Source organism: Panthera pardus, unplaced genomic scaffold, assembly GCF_024362965.1.
Source record: "Panthera pardus isolate Hobbes unplaced genomic scaffold, ASM2436296v1 HiC_scaffold_22, whole genome shotgun sequence".
NCBI classification, from domain to species: Eukaryota; Metazoa; Chordata; class Mammalia; order Carnivora; family Felidae; genus Panthera; species Panthera pardus.
In genome coordinates this window covers 34,535,759-34,555,140 of record NW_026526788.1, presented here as the reverse complement: position 1 = coordinate 34,555,140, position 19,382 = coordinate 34,535,759, and the positions used below count along the sequence as shown (strand labels likewise).

Here is a 19,382-nt window from a genome sequence, read left to right as displayed (position 1 = left end):
TTTAAATTTTAGTTAATTTTAATTAATTTTGTGGCTAACAGATGCTGTATTGGATAGCACAATTCAAAACTTTCCTGTCTCAGTGGTATAAGATCATACAGTCATCAATGGTCAGATACAGATTACAAGCCTAGGATCCTCTGGATAGAGTCAGGGGCTGTAGGGAAGTTGGAAAAGGGAAAACGATTGCTTTGTTTTCTCTATGGTCAGAAGTAATGTATCTTAGAGATCTAAAATAAAACTAAAATTCATTGCTTGGAGTAAAACTGAATAAATGACTCAGCAGAGAAGGTATGTATTATTTTCATCATTTGGCACATAGTCTATTGCACAAAGGATGAAAATACAAAGAATATTATATTTAAGTTTTGGAGATATTTTCTTTATTTAATTTAAATCAATTTTCAATACTGCTTTTAAAAGGTTTGATAATGAAACATATTTTTAAGTATCTTATTTTTATTTGGGTTCTAAAAATATAAACCTTTAATTGGTTCAGTTCAAGATAAAGTAGATTTAAAAACACATTGCAGTCTGAACTGATTTCCCAGAATAATAAAAGGCCTCATGAAACTTTTTACCTCAAGAATTGTCATTTTAAATTCTTAGCAGGTCTGTCATTTGAATCAGGCACTATGCAATTTTCCATCATATATATATATATATATATATATATATATATATATATATATTCTCTCTCTTCTGCTTTGTGCTTTGCCCAGCTCCAGTTTTTATCTCATTCTCCAGTGCCCTCCTAAGCTGCCTCTTCTTACTGAAAATTGCCCAATTCATTTTAAAGATTAAAGATTTTTTAAAAAAGAAAGATTATCTAAAATTTGCAGAGAAGCTAACCAGAATATCATAAACAATGCTACAGAAGATATTTCCTGATGAATAAATACTGGTTATTTTTAGAGGCTTTTGGACTGGTCTGTTAACAGACATATCACTAGTCGCAATATTCAGTGGCTTTGGGAACTGATTGGGATTTATAATAGAAATGATGGTAGAACAGCAGAGCCAGTAGAAAAAAAAATGCTCACCTTTCTTTTTAATCTTTTCATTTCTTTCCTCACTCGTGCCCCAGTTTAGAGGTAAAATTAAAGTTGAGAGGGATAAAATGCAGATTTTGTCTAGTTTGTCACAGTAGACCTGAGAGCACTGACACATTTCTATAGGTATTACACTTGATCTTAGCCAAAAGGCTGAGAAGCAATTCTATAGATATTAAAGTGTTAAGATAAAGTGATTTATTCTTTTTTGATTCTTTAAAAACACCAAGCTTCAAACTTATGCTTTCCTATTACTGTCTAATGGACTAAGGAAAATTTAATGACATTTTAAAATCACTGAATTCCTCTAGATAGGATTCCATATATGGGTTATATTTATTAACAAAAATATTCTACTCATGGCTCTTATATATTCTACAATGCTTGGAGTATTTTAGGAAACTCATGAAGGGACACATCAAGACATGGTGTGCTTTATCTAATCTAACATATTACTGTCAACATTACCAACAGAGCAGTTTTGCTATGTTAGAAGGTAGTAAGATATACTATTATAAACATCATCACTTGGTTTATATGCTGTAATCAATTATGGCAGATTTATGGGAAAAAGAAACAATTCTAGAATCAGTAAATAAGAATTAATGCAAAGGTTAATATGATGCCAGTTAGTAGAAAACAGAAAAAGTTAGTTTGCATAGGATCTAGTTTTTTCATAGAATACTTATACCACAAATTCAATGTCTTCCTCCAAGAAGAGGAAGCTTTATGTCTGGCTGTCAAGTCCTATGTATGACATGGATAACATGCATGTGTATTACTCTGTTGCTCGATAATGAATCTTCCTTTAGTACATTTAAGTAACTGTTCCATCACAAATTCATACAACATTTTTCTCTGAACAGTCCAAAGTGAGATTACTGATACATCCAATCAATGCTCACAGGTTTTCTAGATGGTCAACAATACTGAGCATGTAAATAGTTAGTTTAATTTTTTAAAATTACTACCATGCAACATTCCAAGTTGCTGTACAGAACACAGCATTCTACATAGTTCTGGCTCAATACATAGGAGAGTCATAAAACTTATAAACTCAGTTTATTAATTCTCTGTCAGTTAACCTGGGTTCAGATTAAAGTCAATGTTTTCTAATAATCAACTGGAAGATAGATATTATATAGATAAAAACATGGTGTTATCTGTCTTAATTTTGCCAACAACAACCACATGGAGTTTTGAATCTTGACAGCTAATACTTCTACTAGGAAAACAAAATTAGGACCTAGAAATTAAAACCAATTATTGATATTTGGTTTCAGAAAATTTATATACATTTATGCAAGAAAAAAAGAGAGAGAGAGTGAGAGAAGAAAAAAGATTAAAACAGGAAGTTTATATGAGTGGGATTTAAATTAATCAGTCCCTAACAACTGTTAAGTACAACCTTTGGAAATTAATTTGCATAATGATAATCTACATGTGGTAGGGGTGAAATTATTTAAATGACATTATATTTCACTATTTAGTCTTGCTCCACCACTGCTTTAGCAGTGAATCCTTATGAAATGTAATACAGCTAATGAGGTAGCTTTTTAACTGAACAAACTGACAGGCCCCATATCTGCAGAGGCAGCTTGAAACCGTGCCCAACCTCTTGGCTTCCCAAGAGGCTTTTCAAAATTCAATAAATAACATCTGTAGGCGATGTTGGGTGCAGACCTAGCAGAGTGCGTCATAACACTGTGCTGGCAGAACAAAGAAACCATGACGACTGCCAAGTTTCCATGGCAACTGCTGCGAGGCTCTGAGAGTATAATAGCACATCAATCACTGTCCAAAAGAACTTCATTATCAGCTAGAAAAAACCTTTAGGATCTGTTTAGTGTGCAATTGTGGGTTAACTCACCTCAAAGCCTTGCTCTCTAGCAAAAGTGGCAGCTTCCTGAAATAAAAAAAAAAAGAACAGTTAATTATAAAGTGCTAGGTAATGAAGAAATAATCCATTTTGAAACTCATTCATACAGTCTTCTTTTTACACAATTATCTCAATATACCCACATAGTTCAATTTTTATTCTTACGCCAAAAAAGATTTCTTTTTCCCTTGGCATGAAAAAAAAAAAAGGCAGCATAATGTCAACACACTTCACAAGTTGGAATAAAGAAGATGTAGTGCGTGTTTTTACTGTAGCTGTCACAGTGAGTTCAGGTGTTTTGACCCCAGCAAAGAAAGACAATCATTTGAAACCTAAGGAACATACTGGTGGTTGTGTTTTTAATTGAAACAATACCTTTCAGAAAGCTCTTCTGTAGAGAAGAATGTCTACTAATAAATGTATAGATTCATAAAATCATCTTTTTGCAATCCCTAATGAAATTTATTCAGGCAAGGATCATCAATAGATGCTAAATTCATTAGGTGAAAGGATGACAGGAAGCTGGGTGTTTCATGCAACCAAAATATCACAGATTATATGCTGGTCACGGGGAGCAAAGTATAACTTTATAATGAGAGGATCAAGCTGTCATCACTTTATCCCAGTGATCAATCCTATCAGTTTTTGCCATTAATAGTGGAATCACCAAATATTCTGTGCCTTCTGTTACGATGCAGTATAAAGGACACAGCATCACCTATAAAGTTTTCTGACCTCATTTGTGACATTAATTACTCAAAACTTTAATTCAATAACTAGCAGTCTACAGAAAATACAGAGGATAGGAGAACAAGTTAAATGATACAATGAGAAAGCAAATGGAAAAATCCATAAAGTAGGACATTCTATAAGACAAATAGCTTGGTCTCTTCAATAAATCAATCTTATGATAACCTGGGGAGGGGAAAAATGACCAAGAGCAATGTACAGACCTTAACTGAATCCTGTTTTGAACAAACCATCCAGGAAAGGCATTTTGGGGACAATTAGAGAAATTTGATAATGAAACAGGATGGCGATAATGATAGGAATTATTAATTTGATAAGGTAAATGTCCTTAATTTTAGAGGTTTATTCTGAAGCATTTAGAAATAAAATGACATGATATGTGTAATTTACTTAATAACACTTTAAAAAATTAAAGTGAAGTAAAAATGGCAAAATGTTAACAATGATTAAATCTAGATGTATTCAGTATTTTTACTTTGTCTGTTTAAAAACTTTTATAGCAAACAGTCTACCTCCTCCCCAATTTCTCTTTTATATAGATGACAGGGTGACAGAAGTTGAACATTAAAAAAAATAGTTAAAAATTTTAAATTCACAATGTTTTTCTTGATTCCTGAATATCTTAAGGGCATAATCTGATGAACATTACTATAACCACTAATGCTCTTAAAACAGGCTATCAAATTACAAAAACACATCTGTGTAACCAAACCCTTTCTCTTTCTGTACTCTGCATATATTTTAATTTTAGGACTGATACAGAAAATAGAAGCAATATTACTTTTCAACTTAACTTCCCTCTTGAAAATGAAAAAAAAAAAAAAAAACTGCAGACAACTGTCAAGAGCCTCTACATCTTAACTTACATTCCTCCAAAATTATCTTTGCCAAAAGATATTAATAGAAGGATGGGATTTGAGCCTGAGTAGTGAGCAGATCCAACTCAACTGAAGCGACTGCCGCACCAAACCATGTAAGGCAGAAAGTAAGTCAGTGTCTCTAGCACAAATCTGGGTACTATCTACATGTTAAGGAAAACACTGGGAAAAGAAGTATGTATGCACTCTTATGGTCCGAGGTACTAATGACATATAGATTTGAAGACCCATTTTGAGGGTTTGAAAAGGTTGAAATAGATGACTACAAGCTAAACACTTAAGTTAACAGAAAGTGATAGGCTGAAAGTACAATTCCTTAGGCTGTTCGCTAGGGAAGCATAAAGCTGATTGAGTTAGCCTTAGTGAGGTAGATTAAAAAAACTGAATTATGAACTTAACAATTGGTCCAAGCAAGCCTCTTTGACAATTTACTTATAATAGTACTTATACACCACACAGTCGATAATATTTGCTGGCCTGTCAAGGAAAAGGAGAAGTTTCAAATGATATCAACGTAATATTTTTCCAAGCTGTCCAATCCAAGAATTAACCAAGATAATTCTTTTATCAAAAAGACAACTGAAAGCTCTGCTACAACGACTCATTTATATAGATCTTCATCAGAGGCATGAAAGAAGCCCAGAGAACTATAAGACAAAATTAATATGAAGAATCTGTATGGGGGTGCTTAGGTAGCTCAGTCAGTTGTGCATTTGACTCTTGATTTCAGCTCAGGTCATGATCCCAGGGTCGTGGGATTGAGACCCACGTTGGGCTCTGTGCTGAGTGTGGAGCCTGCTTGAGATTCTCTCTCTCCCTCTGCTTTTCTCCTCAGCTCATGTGTGTGCGTGCTCTCTTTCTCTAAAATAATAATAAAAGGATCCGTATGACTAAAACTGCACTAAGGCATAAAACTCAAAATTCAACATATAGTAGTTAAATTGCTTTTTTAATGTCCAGTTTTGCTCACACAGATATAAGAAGAAATTAACTATGATCTGTTATGGTATAGTAGAACTAATTGCAAGAAGACACATATATAAATGTCAGATCATTATTCTTTAAGGAAACAAGGCCCTAGGACACTTCCACATCTGTAAACTATTCAAAGCGCCAACATATTCTGATTGAGGAAGGACATGCTGAAAAAAAGTCAACTCAATTTTTTATCTTAGCACCCCCTCATACAGGTTTGCAGAGCTGTGCCCTATCACTGAAAAGCTAAGCACTTGTTCTATGGCTTAAAAAGATCTTATCTCCTGACTTCCTCCCACCTTCTTTTGATCTTGAGCTGGTGCCCCCAGTCAGTCCATTAGAGAAGGCAGCTGGCTCACATCACTGCAGACTTTTCCCACAGCTAACCTCTGATTTGAAGGTGTTTGCAGATACAATGATGGAACAACATTTATTTTTCCCTCCCAGCAAAACAAATAAAACAACACAGGGGAACAGTTTGACCCAGTCAGAATTTAACCAGAATTTTAGTCCTCAGATTCACTGCATGGAAGGACAAAAAGAAAAGGCAGTAGGTCTGAAAGTAGGGAAGGAAAAAGGGGTATAGACAGTGGGCAGAAGAGTAAGGCAGGTTCCAAATATCAGGGTTAATTCCAAGTGAACTGATCACACTAAATTGAAAAGGACTTTTTAGTGTGTCTTTGCAGTGAAAGTGAGAAAAGAAAACAAGCATGTCCCCATCTGTGCTGCCCCAGGGCGCCACGCACTGAGTTTCACAAATCTAATGAAGCAGTCAGGTTAAAATCCAACCGCAGAGTGGATGTGACGTGTGGAGAACAGCTAGGGTTAGAATAGAGAAGCAGGGCGGTTCCTAATGCAGGTGATTATCCATGTGATAATCATTATATTTACAGGCTTTCCATTTTAGATCTGACATCAAAAATCACAAAGGAGGAGGGATTAAGGAAATAAACAACCGACAGAGGCTTTCCTACTCCCCTGAGAGTGTATGTAGCACTTTCATTCATGCATGACAAGCAACAAAAGCAAAACCAAACAGGCCAGGAAAGAGTATTTCTGAGAAGGCTGGATTTCACATTAACACTTCTTTCCATTTTGATAACTTTCACTATTATTCAGTTTCCCAGACAGGTCACATTTTCAGAATTAGTTCCCATTGTTGTCTATGCTCTAATACAGTATCATTTTTGGTTTACAATGAATGATACTCACATAATATGTCTTTTACAACAGCAAAGTCATTTTTTCCTTCCTGGAATTGAGTGTTGTGAGTAAAATGACATGTAATTAAAGTCTCAGGCTCTCATCTACACCACGTTATTTAGGATTTGCAGTAGGCTTGCTGCTTCATCGACCAGGCTAAAAGGGTGCTAGTCAAACAGCAACCAAATATGTAGGTTTTGAGGTTTAAGAAAAAAAGAGGCTGAAATTCAAGGTTAATGAAAACTATGGAATACTTACTTTATGAGCTATTAAAAAGGATTAGCAAGCCACTATTAAAAAGCACAATCCTCAGATTATACAGGAAAGGAAGAAGAAACTCAAGAGCATGTTTGTGTGTATCAAAGAGTTATTTCCTTTTTATTCAATTGAGGAAAAAAACTGTTTTCTTTATAGTTTGATAACACCCCAGTTTTAATTTATAAAGTAGAATGACCTGTAATCAATATTAAATTAAAATGGTAACTTGTCCATATTCTTATTTCAATTATGGTTATTGAAGTTATTGGTTACTAGCTATATAGGAAATGCAAATGATTTCTGTATATTGACCTTGTATCCTCTGATTTGTGAAATTTACTTCTTTGTTGTAAGAACTATTGTTTTGCTTCTATAAAGAAAGGTAATTTTCATTAAAAATTTTTTAAAAAATGTTTATTTATTTTTGAAGGAGAGAGAGAGAGAAAGAGAGAGAGAGAGAGTTACTGGGGGTGGGGCAGAGAGAGAGGGAGACCCAGAATATGGGGCAGGTTCCAGGCTCTGAGCTGTCAGCACAGAGCTGGACGCGGGACTCGAACTCACAAACTGCAAGATCATGACCTGAGCCGAAGTCAGATGCTCAACCGACTGAGCCACCCAGGTGCCCCAAGAAAGGTAATTTTCTACATTCTTATTAAACATACCACAAAGTTATTTTGAGAAGTGGGCAAAGACCTTTAAAAACAAAATTCACCTCTCTTTTCTCCAGGGTGATCTGAAGGGTATGACTACCACCCCCACCAGAGTTCATAACCCTTGCCCTCACACTTCCTGCTCTGCACTTGAAGGCTGCAAACCCAGTTAGAACTATTAACTGCTTGCTAATGTTACCACTCTATTTTTGATCTCGGATATGAGGGGTCGTGGTATAGGCTGAAACTTCATGGAATGAAACAAAAAGGAAGAATATCAAACTCAGGACCAAAGAAAGGTAATTTCTCACTATCCACAGAAAGCTGCTTATCCATCCAAAACAAACTACTTTGTTGCTCCAGTGCAAGGAGGAAGAAGAAAATTCACTGAAGCTTTCCCCCATGGTCCTCACTCAAGTCACAGGAGTCTAGAGCTTTTAGAAAAGCCAAGGGTGAATGGAGCCACCAAACCAGTTGTTGTTTTTACTTTGTTCATCTCTCCATTCAATAAGTATTTACTGCCTATATATAGTTTTATAATGTTTATTTGAGCGAGAGAGTGCTCACACGTGTGTAAGTGGTGAAAGGGCAGAAAGAAAGGAGAGAGGTGAAAGGGCAGAAAGAAGGAGAGAGAAAGAATCCTAAGCAGGCTCCACACTGTGTCAGTACAGAGCCCGACACAGGTCTTGATCTTACAAACCATGAGATCATGACCTGAGCTGAAATCCAGAGTCAAACGCTTAACTGACTGAACCACCCAGGCGCCCTGTCCTCCCATGTGTACTTTCAGACTAACAGATACTATTAACCTAGAGATGTATCACTGCTATAGCTGTTGCAAACCTTAGATGGTATTGGACTTGGACTCAATAATATTTGAAACAATACTGTGAATCTTAAATGCTATGGTGTAGAGAGTCTAAGAATGTTATATATTTTTCTCTGTATATAAAAAATTCACATATTTATGTATACATTTAGATGCATAATGTTCTTTTTGAATGGCTTTAAGTGCAAGGTAGTACTGGTCAGGAAGCAGTTACAGCTAAATGGAAAGAGTACAGGGCTTAGAATCATAAGACCTACACTAAGGGTGCAATTTTATAGTTCATTTGCTATGTAATTTTGAGCAAGACACTCAGTGTATCAGTTTATATCAATAAAATTGATGCCAATAATACCTGTTTCATTAGACTGTTGCTAGGAATCAATGGAATATTTAATGTGAAATTAAAATCATTTTGCCTATTGAATTCAGGTTCTTAATTAGATCTTAGGATAGTTTAAACAAGTTCCAGAGCCTCCAGAGGATTCAATGATTTGTCCTATCTGTGGATCATATGTGTAGTAGACAGCCTCCAAACTGGCTTCCAATGATCCTTGACTGCTGGTATTCAAATTTTTGTATAATTCTCTCTCCTTGAGTGTGTGCTGGACCTAGTGATTTGCTTCTAAAAATATATGACAAAAGTGAAGGGATGCCTTGTTTATTCTCTTGCTCACATGCTCTCAGCTCCTGCCCTAGAGGAAAGCTGCCATGTTACAAGTACACTTATGGAGAGGCCCATGGCTAACAACTGGTGAGGATCTGAGGTTTGGCAACAGATATATGAGTGATTTTGCAAGTAGATTCTCCCCCAGTAGTAATATGATTACAGCCATGGCTGACATCTTGATTACAGCCTTTTGAGAGACTCTGAGTTAGAGGCATCACGTTAAGCTGTGTCTGGAATCCTTATCCACATTTTATATATGAGAATCCTAAGCCTTAGGTTATGTAACATGGCCCAATTAAGATATTTTCTCACTCAGATTATGTTAATCTTTAGAAAAATCCTCACAAAAATCAAATCAAATTAAGTGTGGTCAACAGGTCAATCACAGGGTGAGCAAATTATGGAAAGATAATTTAGATACATGCTATCTAAATGGTTTTGTTTAACTGATTATGGTTAACCATTTCTTCAATACAGATAAACTGGGATATATTATCTTTTGCATAAAATTTGTTTTTGGCATCTAGCTTCAATTTAAAATGTCTTTCATTATTTGGAAGTAATGATTACCTTACTGAGAATAGAGTAAGATATTTAAGTAGTGCCAGAATCCTCAGATGAGAAAAATATTATTGAGCCAAAGTCTAATACCATTATAAGGTCTGCGGCAGCTATAGCAGTGATACACTTCTAAGTCATACTGATATTTAATGATAAAGAACTAACTGCTGTTTATTTCCTTTCATACAATACATCATAAACTTATGTTGCTTAAGCTTCTAAATATTTCCTCATGCTGTCCTTCAGACTAAGAATTTCTTTATGCTATTTAAAAAGATCACTTATATAGTTTTTATGACACTGTATTAATATTATTTTTAATATTATATTAGTTCTTATGAGGAAATTTTTTTTAACTTTGTCTATTTTGAAAGGGAGAGAGGGAGGGTGAGCATGAGCAGAGCAGGGCAGAGAGAGAAGATCCTAAGCAGGTTCTGTGCTGTCAGTGCAGAGCCTGATGCTGTGGGGCTCAAACTCACAAACTGTGAGTGACCTGAGCCAAAATCAAGAGTTGGATGCTTAACTGACTGAGCCACCCAGGTGTCCCTGAGGAAAAGCTTTAATTTGAAAATAAAGTGAAGGAAGGGTAGAGAAAAATCATTAGGTAAAATATGTGCCTGGGAACTGCTTTTTAAAATAGATTTTATTCAGAAAAAATATCTGTACTGGCTTTTCCAAGGAGTATAACACATAACTTTTTGGGGACTTTCAACCTGTGCTCTGACATTTATTACCATATGCTTCCTGTCTGCAGAATGCTGAATAGAAATATTATTTAATGTTTATTGAGTGCCAAAAACTCAGTGGGGCAAAGTATAAGCTATAAAGATATTTGTGGCCCCTATCCAATAGGTTTATAATAAAAGTTACATAGACAGTATATAAATTAGACCTCAATAAACTGGACTGAAAAAAACATTAGGCAGAGAAAACACAAGCCAAAATATTAGGTTTAGCTTAGGACATATCTAATCCTTTCACAAAAGTGATTTATTAGCTAATGAATCTATTATAGCAAGGAGAGTTGTTCATTCCCACCTTTGAGCATATTTAATGGTGGTAACTAAAAGAAAACAAAGTTAGGAAAAGTATTTCAACAAAATTTGACTGATTAGCTATGTGGGCTAACTTCTAGAATAACCTGAGGTTTTCAGTTAGTGAAGAAAGAGGAGAGATGGTAGCATAAGAAAATTCTCAGACCAGTGCATCTTATTGGGTATTTTATTTCATTTTTAATGAGATAACATATGCTTGGCACAAAGGAAACACTCAACAAATGTCTATTATTTTCCTTATCTCATTTGATCCTCATAAAAATCCCATAAAATAGGTTTCTCATTTCACAGATGAGTATCTGAAGGTTCAAAGAGATTAAAGTATGACCAAGAGCACATAGCAGTAATTGATATAGGTAGCATTTGGACCTGAGTCTTCCTAAATGGTTTGTGCTGGTCTCCTACTGATAAACTTTCAGTTTTTATGTCTGAAAAATCTTTGTTTCATTTTTGGGTGTTTTGAAAGATACTTTTGCTGGGTATAGAATTCTAGATTGATGATTTTTTTTCTTTCAGTGCTCTATGGACTAGCTTGCATTGTTTCAGATGCTAAGACTGCTGTCATTCTAATCTTTGTTCCTCTGTATATAATGTGGCTTTAAAAAAAAAACCTGGCTGCTTTCAAGATTTTTATCACTGATTTTATGCATTTTCATTATGATGCTTCTTGGTTTGTTTTTTTTCCCCTTGTTTCTTCTACTAGTGATTTGTTGAGCTTCTTGGATTTGTGGGTTTATAGTTTTCATCAGATTTGGAACATTTCCAACCATTATTATTTCAAATATTTTCCATTTCCTCTCCTCTTCCCCAGTACTCCAAATATGTATGTTAGATCACCTGACATTGTCCCAAAGCTCACTGATGCACGGTTTATTGTTTTTCAAAGTCTATTTTTTCCTCTCAGTGTTTAATTTTGAATAGCCTCTGCTGCTGTGTCTTAAAGATCACTAATTCTTATTTTTTCTTCTGCAATGTCTGTTCTCATCCAGTACATTTTTCCTCTCTAGAAGTTCAATCTTTTTTATATTTTTTATATCTCTTCTTAACAGGCTTAAGCTTTCCTCTACCTTCTTGAAATACAGAATATATTTAGAAATGTTAATCCTTGTCAAATAATTCTAACATCTGTGCCATTTCTAAATCCATTTCTACTGACTGATTTTTTCCCCCTCTTTTTTGGGTTGTATTTTCCTGCATCATTGCATGCTCAATAATTTTGACTGGATGCCAGATATTATGAATTGTATGTTTTAGGTGCTGGATTTTTTTGTATTACTTTACACATTTTTGAGGTTTATTCTGAAATTCAGTTAGGTTACCAGGAAACATTTTGATCTTTTCTAGGCTTATTTTTAAGCTTTGGTAGGTGAAATAAGAGCAGCCTTTAATCTAGAGCAAATATGGAATCCTACTGATGTAATTATCTTTTTGAGTACTAAATAAAAAAGCCTTTTTATTATACGTTTCTCCACTCTGGCTATTGGGGACATAAACTGCTATCAACCTGTGTGAAGTTGGGGAATGTTGTGTTTGCGTCTTTACAATAGTTTCATCCTTTACCTTGAATACTTTCCTCATACACATATGCTGGTCAGTATTGAAAAGCTGAAGACTCCAGGGAACCCCCTGCAGATATTTAGTATGTGCACTTTGTCTCTGTGCAGCTCTTTCTTCTCTGGTACCCCCTCTTGTAAAGTCTACCTATCTTGGCCTTCTTCAGTTCTTAACTCTGTTTCAGTTAATGAAAGGGGTCTGGGACTCCCCTTCCTACAATGTAGACTGGAAACTTTGTTTAAACAGAGTGCTATGGCAGTTGCAGGGATTCTCTCATTTGTTCATCTTCTCTCAGGGATCACCATCCTGTACTGCCTGTTGTTTAATGCCTGGAGACTATTGTTTTATATATTTTCTCTGGTTTTATATTGTTTAAGGAGGGAAGATAAATCTGGTCTCTTTTACTTCATTACTTCCAGCAGAAGTTCAATGTGGGTCCATCATGAAGTACAGATCCTAAAATATCCTGGCACATTCAACAATTCTGTAGTTCCCTATTTATTGGTTAAAAACATTTATGATCAAGCCAAAGACAAAACAGATTGATCGTTTATCTTAAGCATCTCATACACTGCTTTTTACATTTTATTATACAATGGATACAGTTCCTATTCCTGTAGCTGATGCACTAAATCATAAACACTCTATCAATAATTACATTTGAAACCCTATGAAGAATAACTCTAATTAGTTCTAAACCCTTTTTTACTTTGCATATCCTATATACTTGTCATTTTCTTGCTTTTTGTCCTACCAACTAGAAACCTCCAGATAAGTAGTAACACCTTTCCTTTTTAGATAAAAAATTTTCCCTGGGCATCTCTTTCAACCAACAGAGGGCTCTACTACAATGTATGATCAATACATTATGCCCAGGGTCAGTGGCTTGCAAGACAAATTTAGCCCACTGCCTGTTTTTATAAATAAAGTTTAACTGGAACATAGCAATGCTCACTCATTTACATACTGCCTATCGTTGCTCATGTTACCACAGCAGAGTTAACTAGCTCAACAGAGATTATACTAACTGTACTTGTACAGAAAAAGTTTGCCAACCCCTGAAGTATGATATTAGTAGGATATTTATAAATTTTAAAACAGATTGTTTTCTGAAGCCCTTATGGAGAGCAGGCTCCAGCCTGTTAGCCTTAAGATAGGTAAAATGTGTATCTTTTGACAGATCTTATTTCTTTCATTCACTGGAGCGTACACACATACACACACACACAAATAAAAAAAAAAAATCTAAAAACCAAATCACTTATATTAAAAAAAAAAGACAGTAAAGATAAATAACCAATTCTTATGAATTTAGATCCATTTGTATGCAGGACAACCAGAAAGGCATTATGGACCACTGCTAAGCATTAGAGAAAGGGAAGATCTCAGATGGAGAGAGATTCTTATTAACTACCTAATGATTCCTTTCTCTCAGTTCAAAGGTACACCAATGTCCTTTATATTTTCCATATTCATGCATGATCCTTCCCAAGTTGTCAATGTGTGATACTACTGCCAATATGAAGCCTGCCCCTTAGGGCCACTCTAATGACCCTATTCTAGCCTGGAAGTTTTACAAAATTAACTTTTAAAAAATAAGATAAAAATAAAATGAAAACTGTATATAAAATTCAGAGATGGACAAGAGCACAACTCTACCTGTGAGCAAAGGGAGAAGGGTAAGGTGTGAAATATGGCAGAGGAAAGTGGATGTTACAGAGATCACCAATTTCTAGCTGTTTTGACTTTTAACTTCAGACCTTTCACAAAAGCTCCCCTATTCTTTAGATCTCTTGGTCTTCTGAGGGAGAAGAGGAAATAGAATTGGAAATCCCAGTAATATTCAGTCTAAAATATTACTGTACTAAATAAAGAAAAGAATTTATAGGACATTGTGATTTAATAACATAACAAAATGTAGTAAAAACAGAAAAGCATCTAGTCTCCTATCTCTAGTAGAAAAAAACCCAAACAATAAAAAGGTAATTTCTCCCCAGGTGTGAATTTTAACCTATAGATATGTATATAACACATCACATTCAAATATCACCAATAACCTGTATTATTTCCTTCCTTCTTACTAGCTGGTTAATAATAATTATGTACAGAGTGTATTGTAATGCTGCTTTTATTTTTTTAAGTTTATTTATTTATATTTATTTAAAAATTTTTTTAACGTTTATTTTTGAGAGAGACAGAGACAGAGACAGAGTGTGAGCTGGGGAGGGGCAGAGAGACAGGGAGACACAGAATCTGAAGTAGGCTTCAAGTTCTGAGCTATGAGCACAGGGCCCGATGCAGGACTCAAACTCACAAACTGGGAGATCATGACCTGAGCCGAAGTTGGCCACTTAACCAACTGAGCCACCCAGGTGCCCCTATTTATTTATTTTTAGAGAGAGAGCATGTGTGAGTGAGCAGGGGAGGGGCAGAGACAGAGGAAGAGAGAGAATCCCAAGCAGGCTCCACACTGTCAGCATAGAGCCTGACATGGCATTTGATCAAAAGCCTGAACTGGCTGAGCCACCCAGGTGCTCCTATAATGCTGCTTTTAGAAACAAGTCTCATTATAGAAACAAACTTAAAATTTTCACAATGGCCAGTGGGAAGTAGCAAGAATAGCCATGAAAGTAATGATCAACACAGGTCTCTTCAGGCAAAAAACAAAACTACAAAGAAGTCAAAGAAAAAAAATCCGACATGCATGATAAAGAAATTAGCTCAATAAATTATATTAAAAAAAAAAAAAGAAATTAGCCAAATGAACAAGTCAGGCTATTAAAAAAATAACAGAAAAATAGTAGAAAACACCCAACAGAGCATGTAGTAGGGTACTCAATAAATGTTAGATGGAAAGTGTGATTTCACCTACCCTTGCTGTATGAAGAAGAAACAGGTTTGAAAAGATACTATTTCTGAGAAGTTCATATTGCATTTGACAATGAAATGGGAGCCAGGGAGCCAATCATTTTAGTCTAAAAACTAGAATTAAAGAAATGTCTATCTTTCTACCTCACAAACCTTGAATCAGAATCGGATTGAACACATTATCCAATCCTAGTGCTTACCTGTGGAGTTTTGGAGTCTCCATGACAAAGGATGAATTTTCATTAGATATCAACAGCACATTGGTAACCGAAGGTAATACAGCAGAGAGCTAGTAGCAAAAATACTGGCATTTTTATTCTACTGAACAGTATAATGTGACTGGGCTAACAGATGGGATTTCGTTAACAGCAATTTTGACTTATTGTACATTGTATTACAAGTTGGAGTCTACCTACATCCATCTCAGAGAGTGTGTTCTCACCAATCTTAGCCTTTCCTCTTGACTTTTTTGAATAGGACTTAATTGCTTTTCTTGAGGGAAGAAGGATTTCTGCATAGTATAAAATTTAGGAATAATTATTTTAAGAAATAAAATGAGTACTCATTTCCTTCTATTCTTTTAGAGGTTTAGGTTCAATCTCTCTCCAAATTTCTTTGCATCGTAAATTACTCTTCATTTCTTGAGTAAATATTTTCCCTCCTTTGGGCCTTTGGGCAATTTCCCCCAAAGTTGTACATTCAACTCCCTGTACATTCAAGCTCCTTTGTTTGGATTTCCCAATTCCAATGGATAATTTAATAAGTGAGACTTAACTGATACTTTGAGTTTGAATGTTCTCACCTCTCCTAGAAACTCCCCTCCCTACTTTTGTGTTGAGTATCTTCTTTCCCTCTCTCTCCCACTTTTCTGTTGCTTAGCTTCTTTCTCATTTGTTAAATTCTCTAAGGACAGTCTTTCTCTAGAATTCAGTTTCCAATTTTCTGATCTGTTTTCTCTTTACATTTTTTTGGGGGTAGTTTCCTATACTCCTTTTATTTGATATCATCACCAGATATCCTGCCTCACTTCCAGAGTCCCTTTGACACTTTCCCTTTGCATCAGACAGCTTCCAAGTTCTGCCAAGTACCTTTTATAAACATGAGGCCTGTAATATCTGTAACCTTGTTCCCATTCCTACCAACACAACCCTAGGTCAGGCCTGTACTACCTATTGCCTATATAGTCACCTAACCAGTCTTTGGTAACAATCACACTCAGCTTGAATCCATCCTTGCACGTGACCATTAGAGTCACCTTCCTAAATATCAACTTCAATTAGTCTTTGCTCAAAAAACTACCTACTGCTTCCTGATAAAAGTCCTAGTTCCATAGCCTGACTTTCAAAGGTCCTCCATAAAGTGCCTCTACTTTTCCTTTCTAGCCTGATCTTTTACTATTCCCTTATACATGTACCAGATGCCACTCAAACTAGAATACTTGCTATTCTCTGAACATGCCCCAGGCTCTTTTGCCTTCATGCTACCTTGCACATGTAGGCACTAAATGAATTAGAATACCCTTCAACCACCCTTGTCAAAATCTTACTAATCCCTCCAGGGTTAGTTCAGCCATCTTCTGCTTAATGGAAGCCTTCTTGAATTGTTCATGGTCTCTCTTTTCCCTATCTCCAGAAGTGGCTTTGTGCATTGCAGAAGAGTTTTGCTCAATTTATAAAGGTTTCTCTTATGACAATTATGTGCAGACTGGAAACACAGTTTATTTGTACAGACAGTTTATCTCTCCTACTAGATTATAAATTCTTAGTGCAGAAACTCTTTCTCACTTTGTATCCTCAAAGCATCTAACATATTCCTCTGCACAGAATAGATTATAAATCCTTGTTGATTTACCAAATGATAAAGACAAAGCACTTGCCAACATTAAGCAAAGAAGAAATACTTCCTTGGGAGATTTATATTGACTTGATTTCTTGCGGTTTATACTTTATTTTTTGGATCAGAGTTCACTGACTTAGTGCTGTGTATATGCCTCTATTACACTATTTCTTGCATTGCATTATAATTTATTTACGTGGCCTATTTTCTTCCCTAGTTTATGAACTTCTTGAGACCTGGTTTTTATATCTTATCCTAGAACTGTGCCTCATACATAAATGTGCACTGAATGCGTTAAACTGATTAAAAGAATGTTATTAAAAAAGGCAAAAGATCCTTGTACCCATCTGTATTGAGATTTTCAAGAATGAGATCTAAGATTTGTCTAAATATTTAATAAACTGCTGGTCTGCTGTGTTCTGTGAGAGTATTTATGCAATCTATACCTTGGCCAAATCTGCAGCTGTCCTGCCCTGGAAAGTTACCATAAAAGATATTGGCATTTGCCTCATTTCCAAATATTACACAAATAATCAGGGTGATAGTTTTTCCTAAAAGAATATTTTATTCTGAATTGTAAAATTATATTTTCAAGGATATAGCGTCCAGACATCACTGGCAGAAACTGGGTATCAAAGAATACAATATAAGAATAAGTGCCAAAATATTTACGATAGAAGTAGCAAGAATAGCAAAAAACAAACCAACAGATTAACTAAACAAAAATCACAAAACACCTTACATACAGATTAAATAACAGGGGTAAAGAGTAAACCGAATTCAGTTTGAGTACTTGGTAAGTTACCAACTAAGCAATTTTATGACAAGCAACTATTTTGCTTTGCTGACATGCAAGATAAATTAAAAGATTTATAGCATGTGGGATAAAAACAGAAGTCTAAATGAACTTATAACCAGCAATAAGTCACTGGTTGAAGTGAATGGTACCCTTCACAACTTTAAAATGAAGCCTTTTTTTCCCTCTAGCAAATAAATGCTAATACATACCCAGTGTAATCTATGTCATTTTTTTTTCACTGCCAATGCACATATCATTATAGACACTACCACATGTGTAGCTCAAGACCCACTGCTAAATTTTCTTCTTTCAAAAGAAAATATTATATATAAGAAGTTGATCTTATGTCAAGTATTTCAATAATGAGATCTGATTCAGAGCGAACCCCTTGGAAATAGAAGCCAGGAGCAATGATAACAATCCTAAAAACCTTGGGGTGAAAGGAATGATGTGAGTTACATCTCTACTTAACGTGCACTGCACCCCACAAACAAGGAAAGTCAATTCTTGACTAGCTAGAGTAGATTAGAGATGGTTTAGACACAACAGGGGCCGGAGATGTATTCACCAACTCAGTAGAGCTTGGTAATTAGTCAGTATTGGATTAGCAGTAGCAGAGGTGAAGGCAAGGAGCCTGGATTTAGGAATGGATTGCTGTGGGGAGGGCACTTTGTCTTCCAACTCTACTTCAAACAGAGTAAGTCACTATAACTTTACCATGGACAATCAACTCTTGGCAGTGGTTTTGTTATTATAGAGATTTTCAATTATCAGTAACTTTTCTTTCTGCTCTGCTACTTTCACATTAGCCCTCATCACTAATCAACAGGTGATGGTAATTTACTTTCTTATTTTGAAAGGATGGCGAGGAAAGTGAAGGGTCAAGAAAGCAATGGCGCATTCTTGAGAAGAAAGCTATATAAATTGTGTATATGAAAAAATGCCAACAGTGTCAAGGTCTATCCAAGATTTTTCAAAAGCATCCTAAATTATTGAGTGTGTTATCAGGTGCAACATCTAAAAATGGCATAATTTTCTGTGTACTTGTTTAAAAAAATATGCACTTTCATTAGTAGCCCCAAAGTAAAAAATATACATTGTATAATCTACAGGTACTGACTAAATTGAAAGATATGGTAACCGTAATAGATTCAGAGCAGGCATTTAATAGATCTAGTTGAATTCTAATGATTCCATGTAACTACTGTGATAATGTTACTCAGATACCATTGAGTGCTAGATAGGCATGGTAGTTGTAGGGCATCTCTTGGTTGTGATGGCCTGGGCAGATTTTTTATTATCTGTTGTAGGAATAAAAGGTAATAACTATCTTCCATCTGTTTCAAGAATTTTAGCAACCAAAGAACATATTAGAGATCACTTATTTCCATAGTTATATGGCATTCTGCTAAACTCATCTGATTAACCAAAAATAAGAATAATTAAAAAAAAATTTTAAAGTAAACCTTATCCCCAATGTGGGGCTTGAACTCACAACCCCAAGATCAAGCATGCTCTACCAACTGAGCAGCCAGGTGTCCCAGAATTTGATATAAATCTAGAAAGAT

General features: G+C 35.3%; 1 protein-coding gene across 4 annotated transcripts in view; it reads right to left on the bottom strand.

The window, feature by feature from the left end:
- Nucleotides 1-19,382, bottom strand: part of ADK (adenosine kinase) — a 513,465-nt gene that overhangs the window by 104,389 nt on the left and 389,694 nt on the right. For all 4 annotated transcript variants that reach the window (XM_019444618.2, XM_019444621.2, XM_019444620.2 and 1 more), the window contains one exon: nucleotides 2,923-2,958. In XM_019444618.2, coding sequence (XP_019300163.1) covers nucleotides 2,923-2,958 — 36 coding nt within the window. The remainder of the gene's footprint in view (nucleotides 1-2,922; nucleotides 2,959-19,382) is intronic.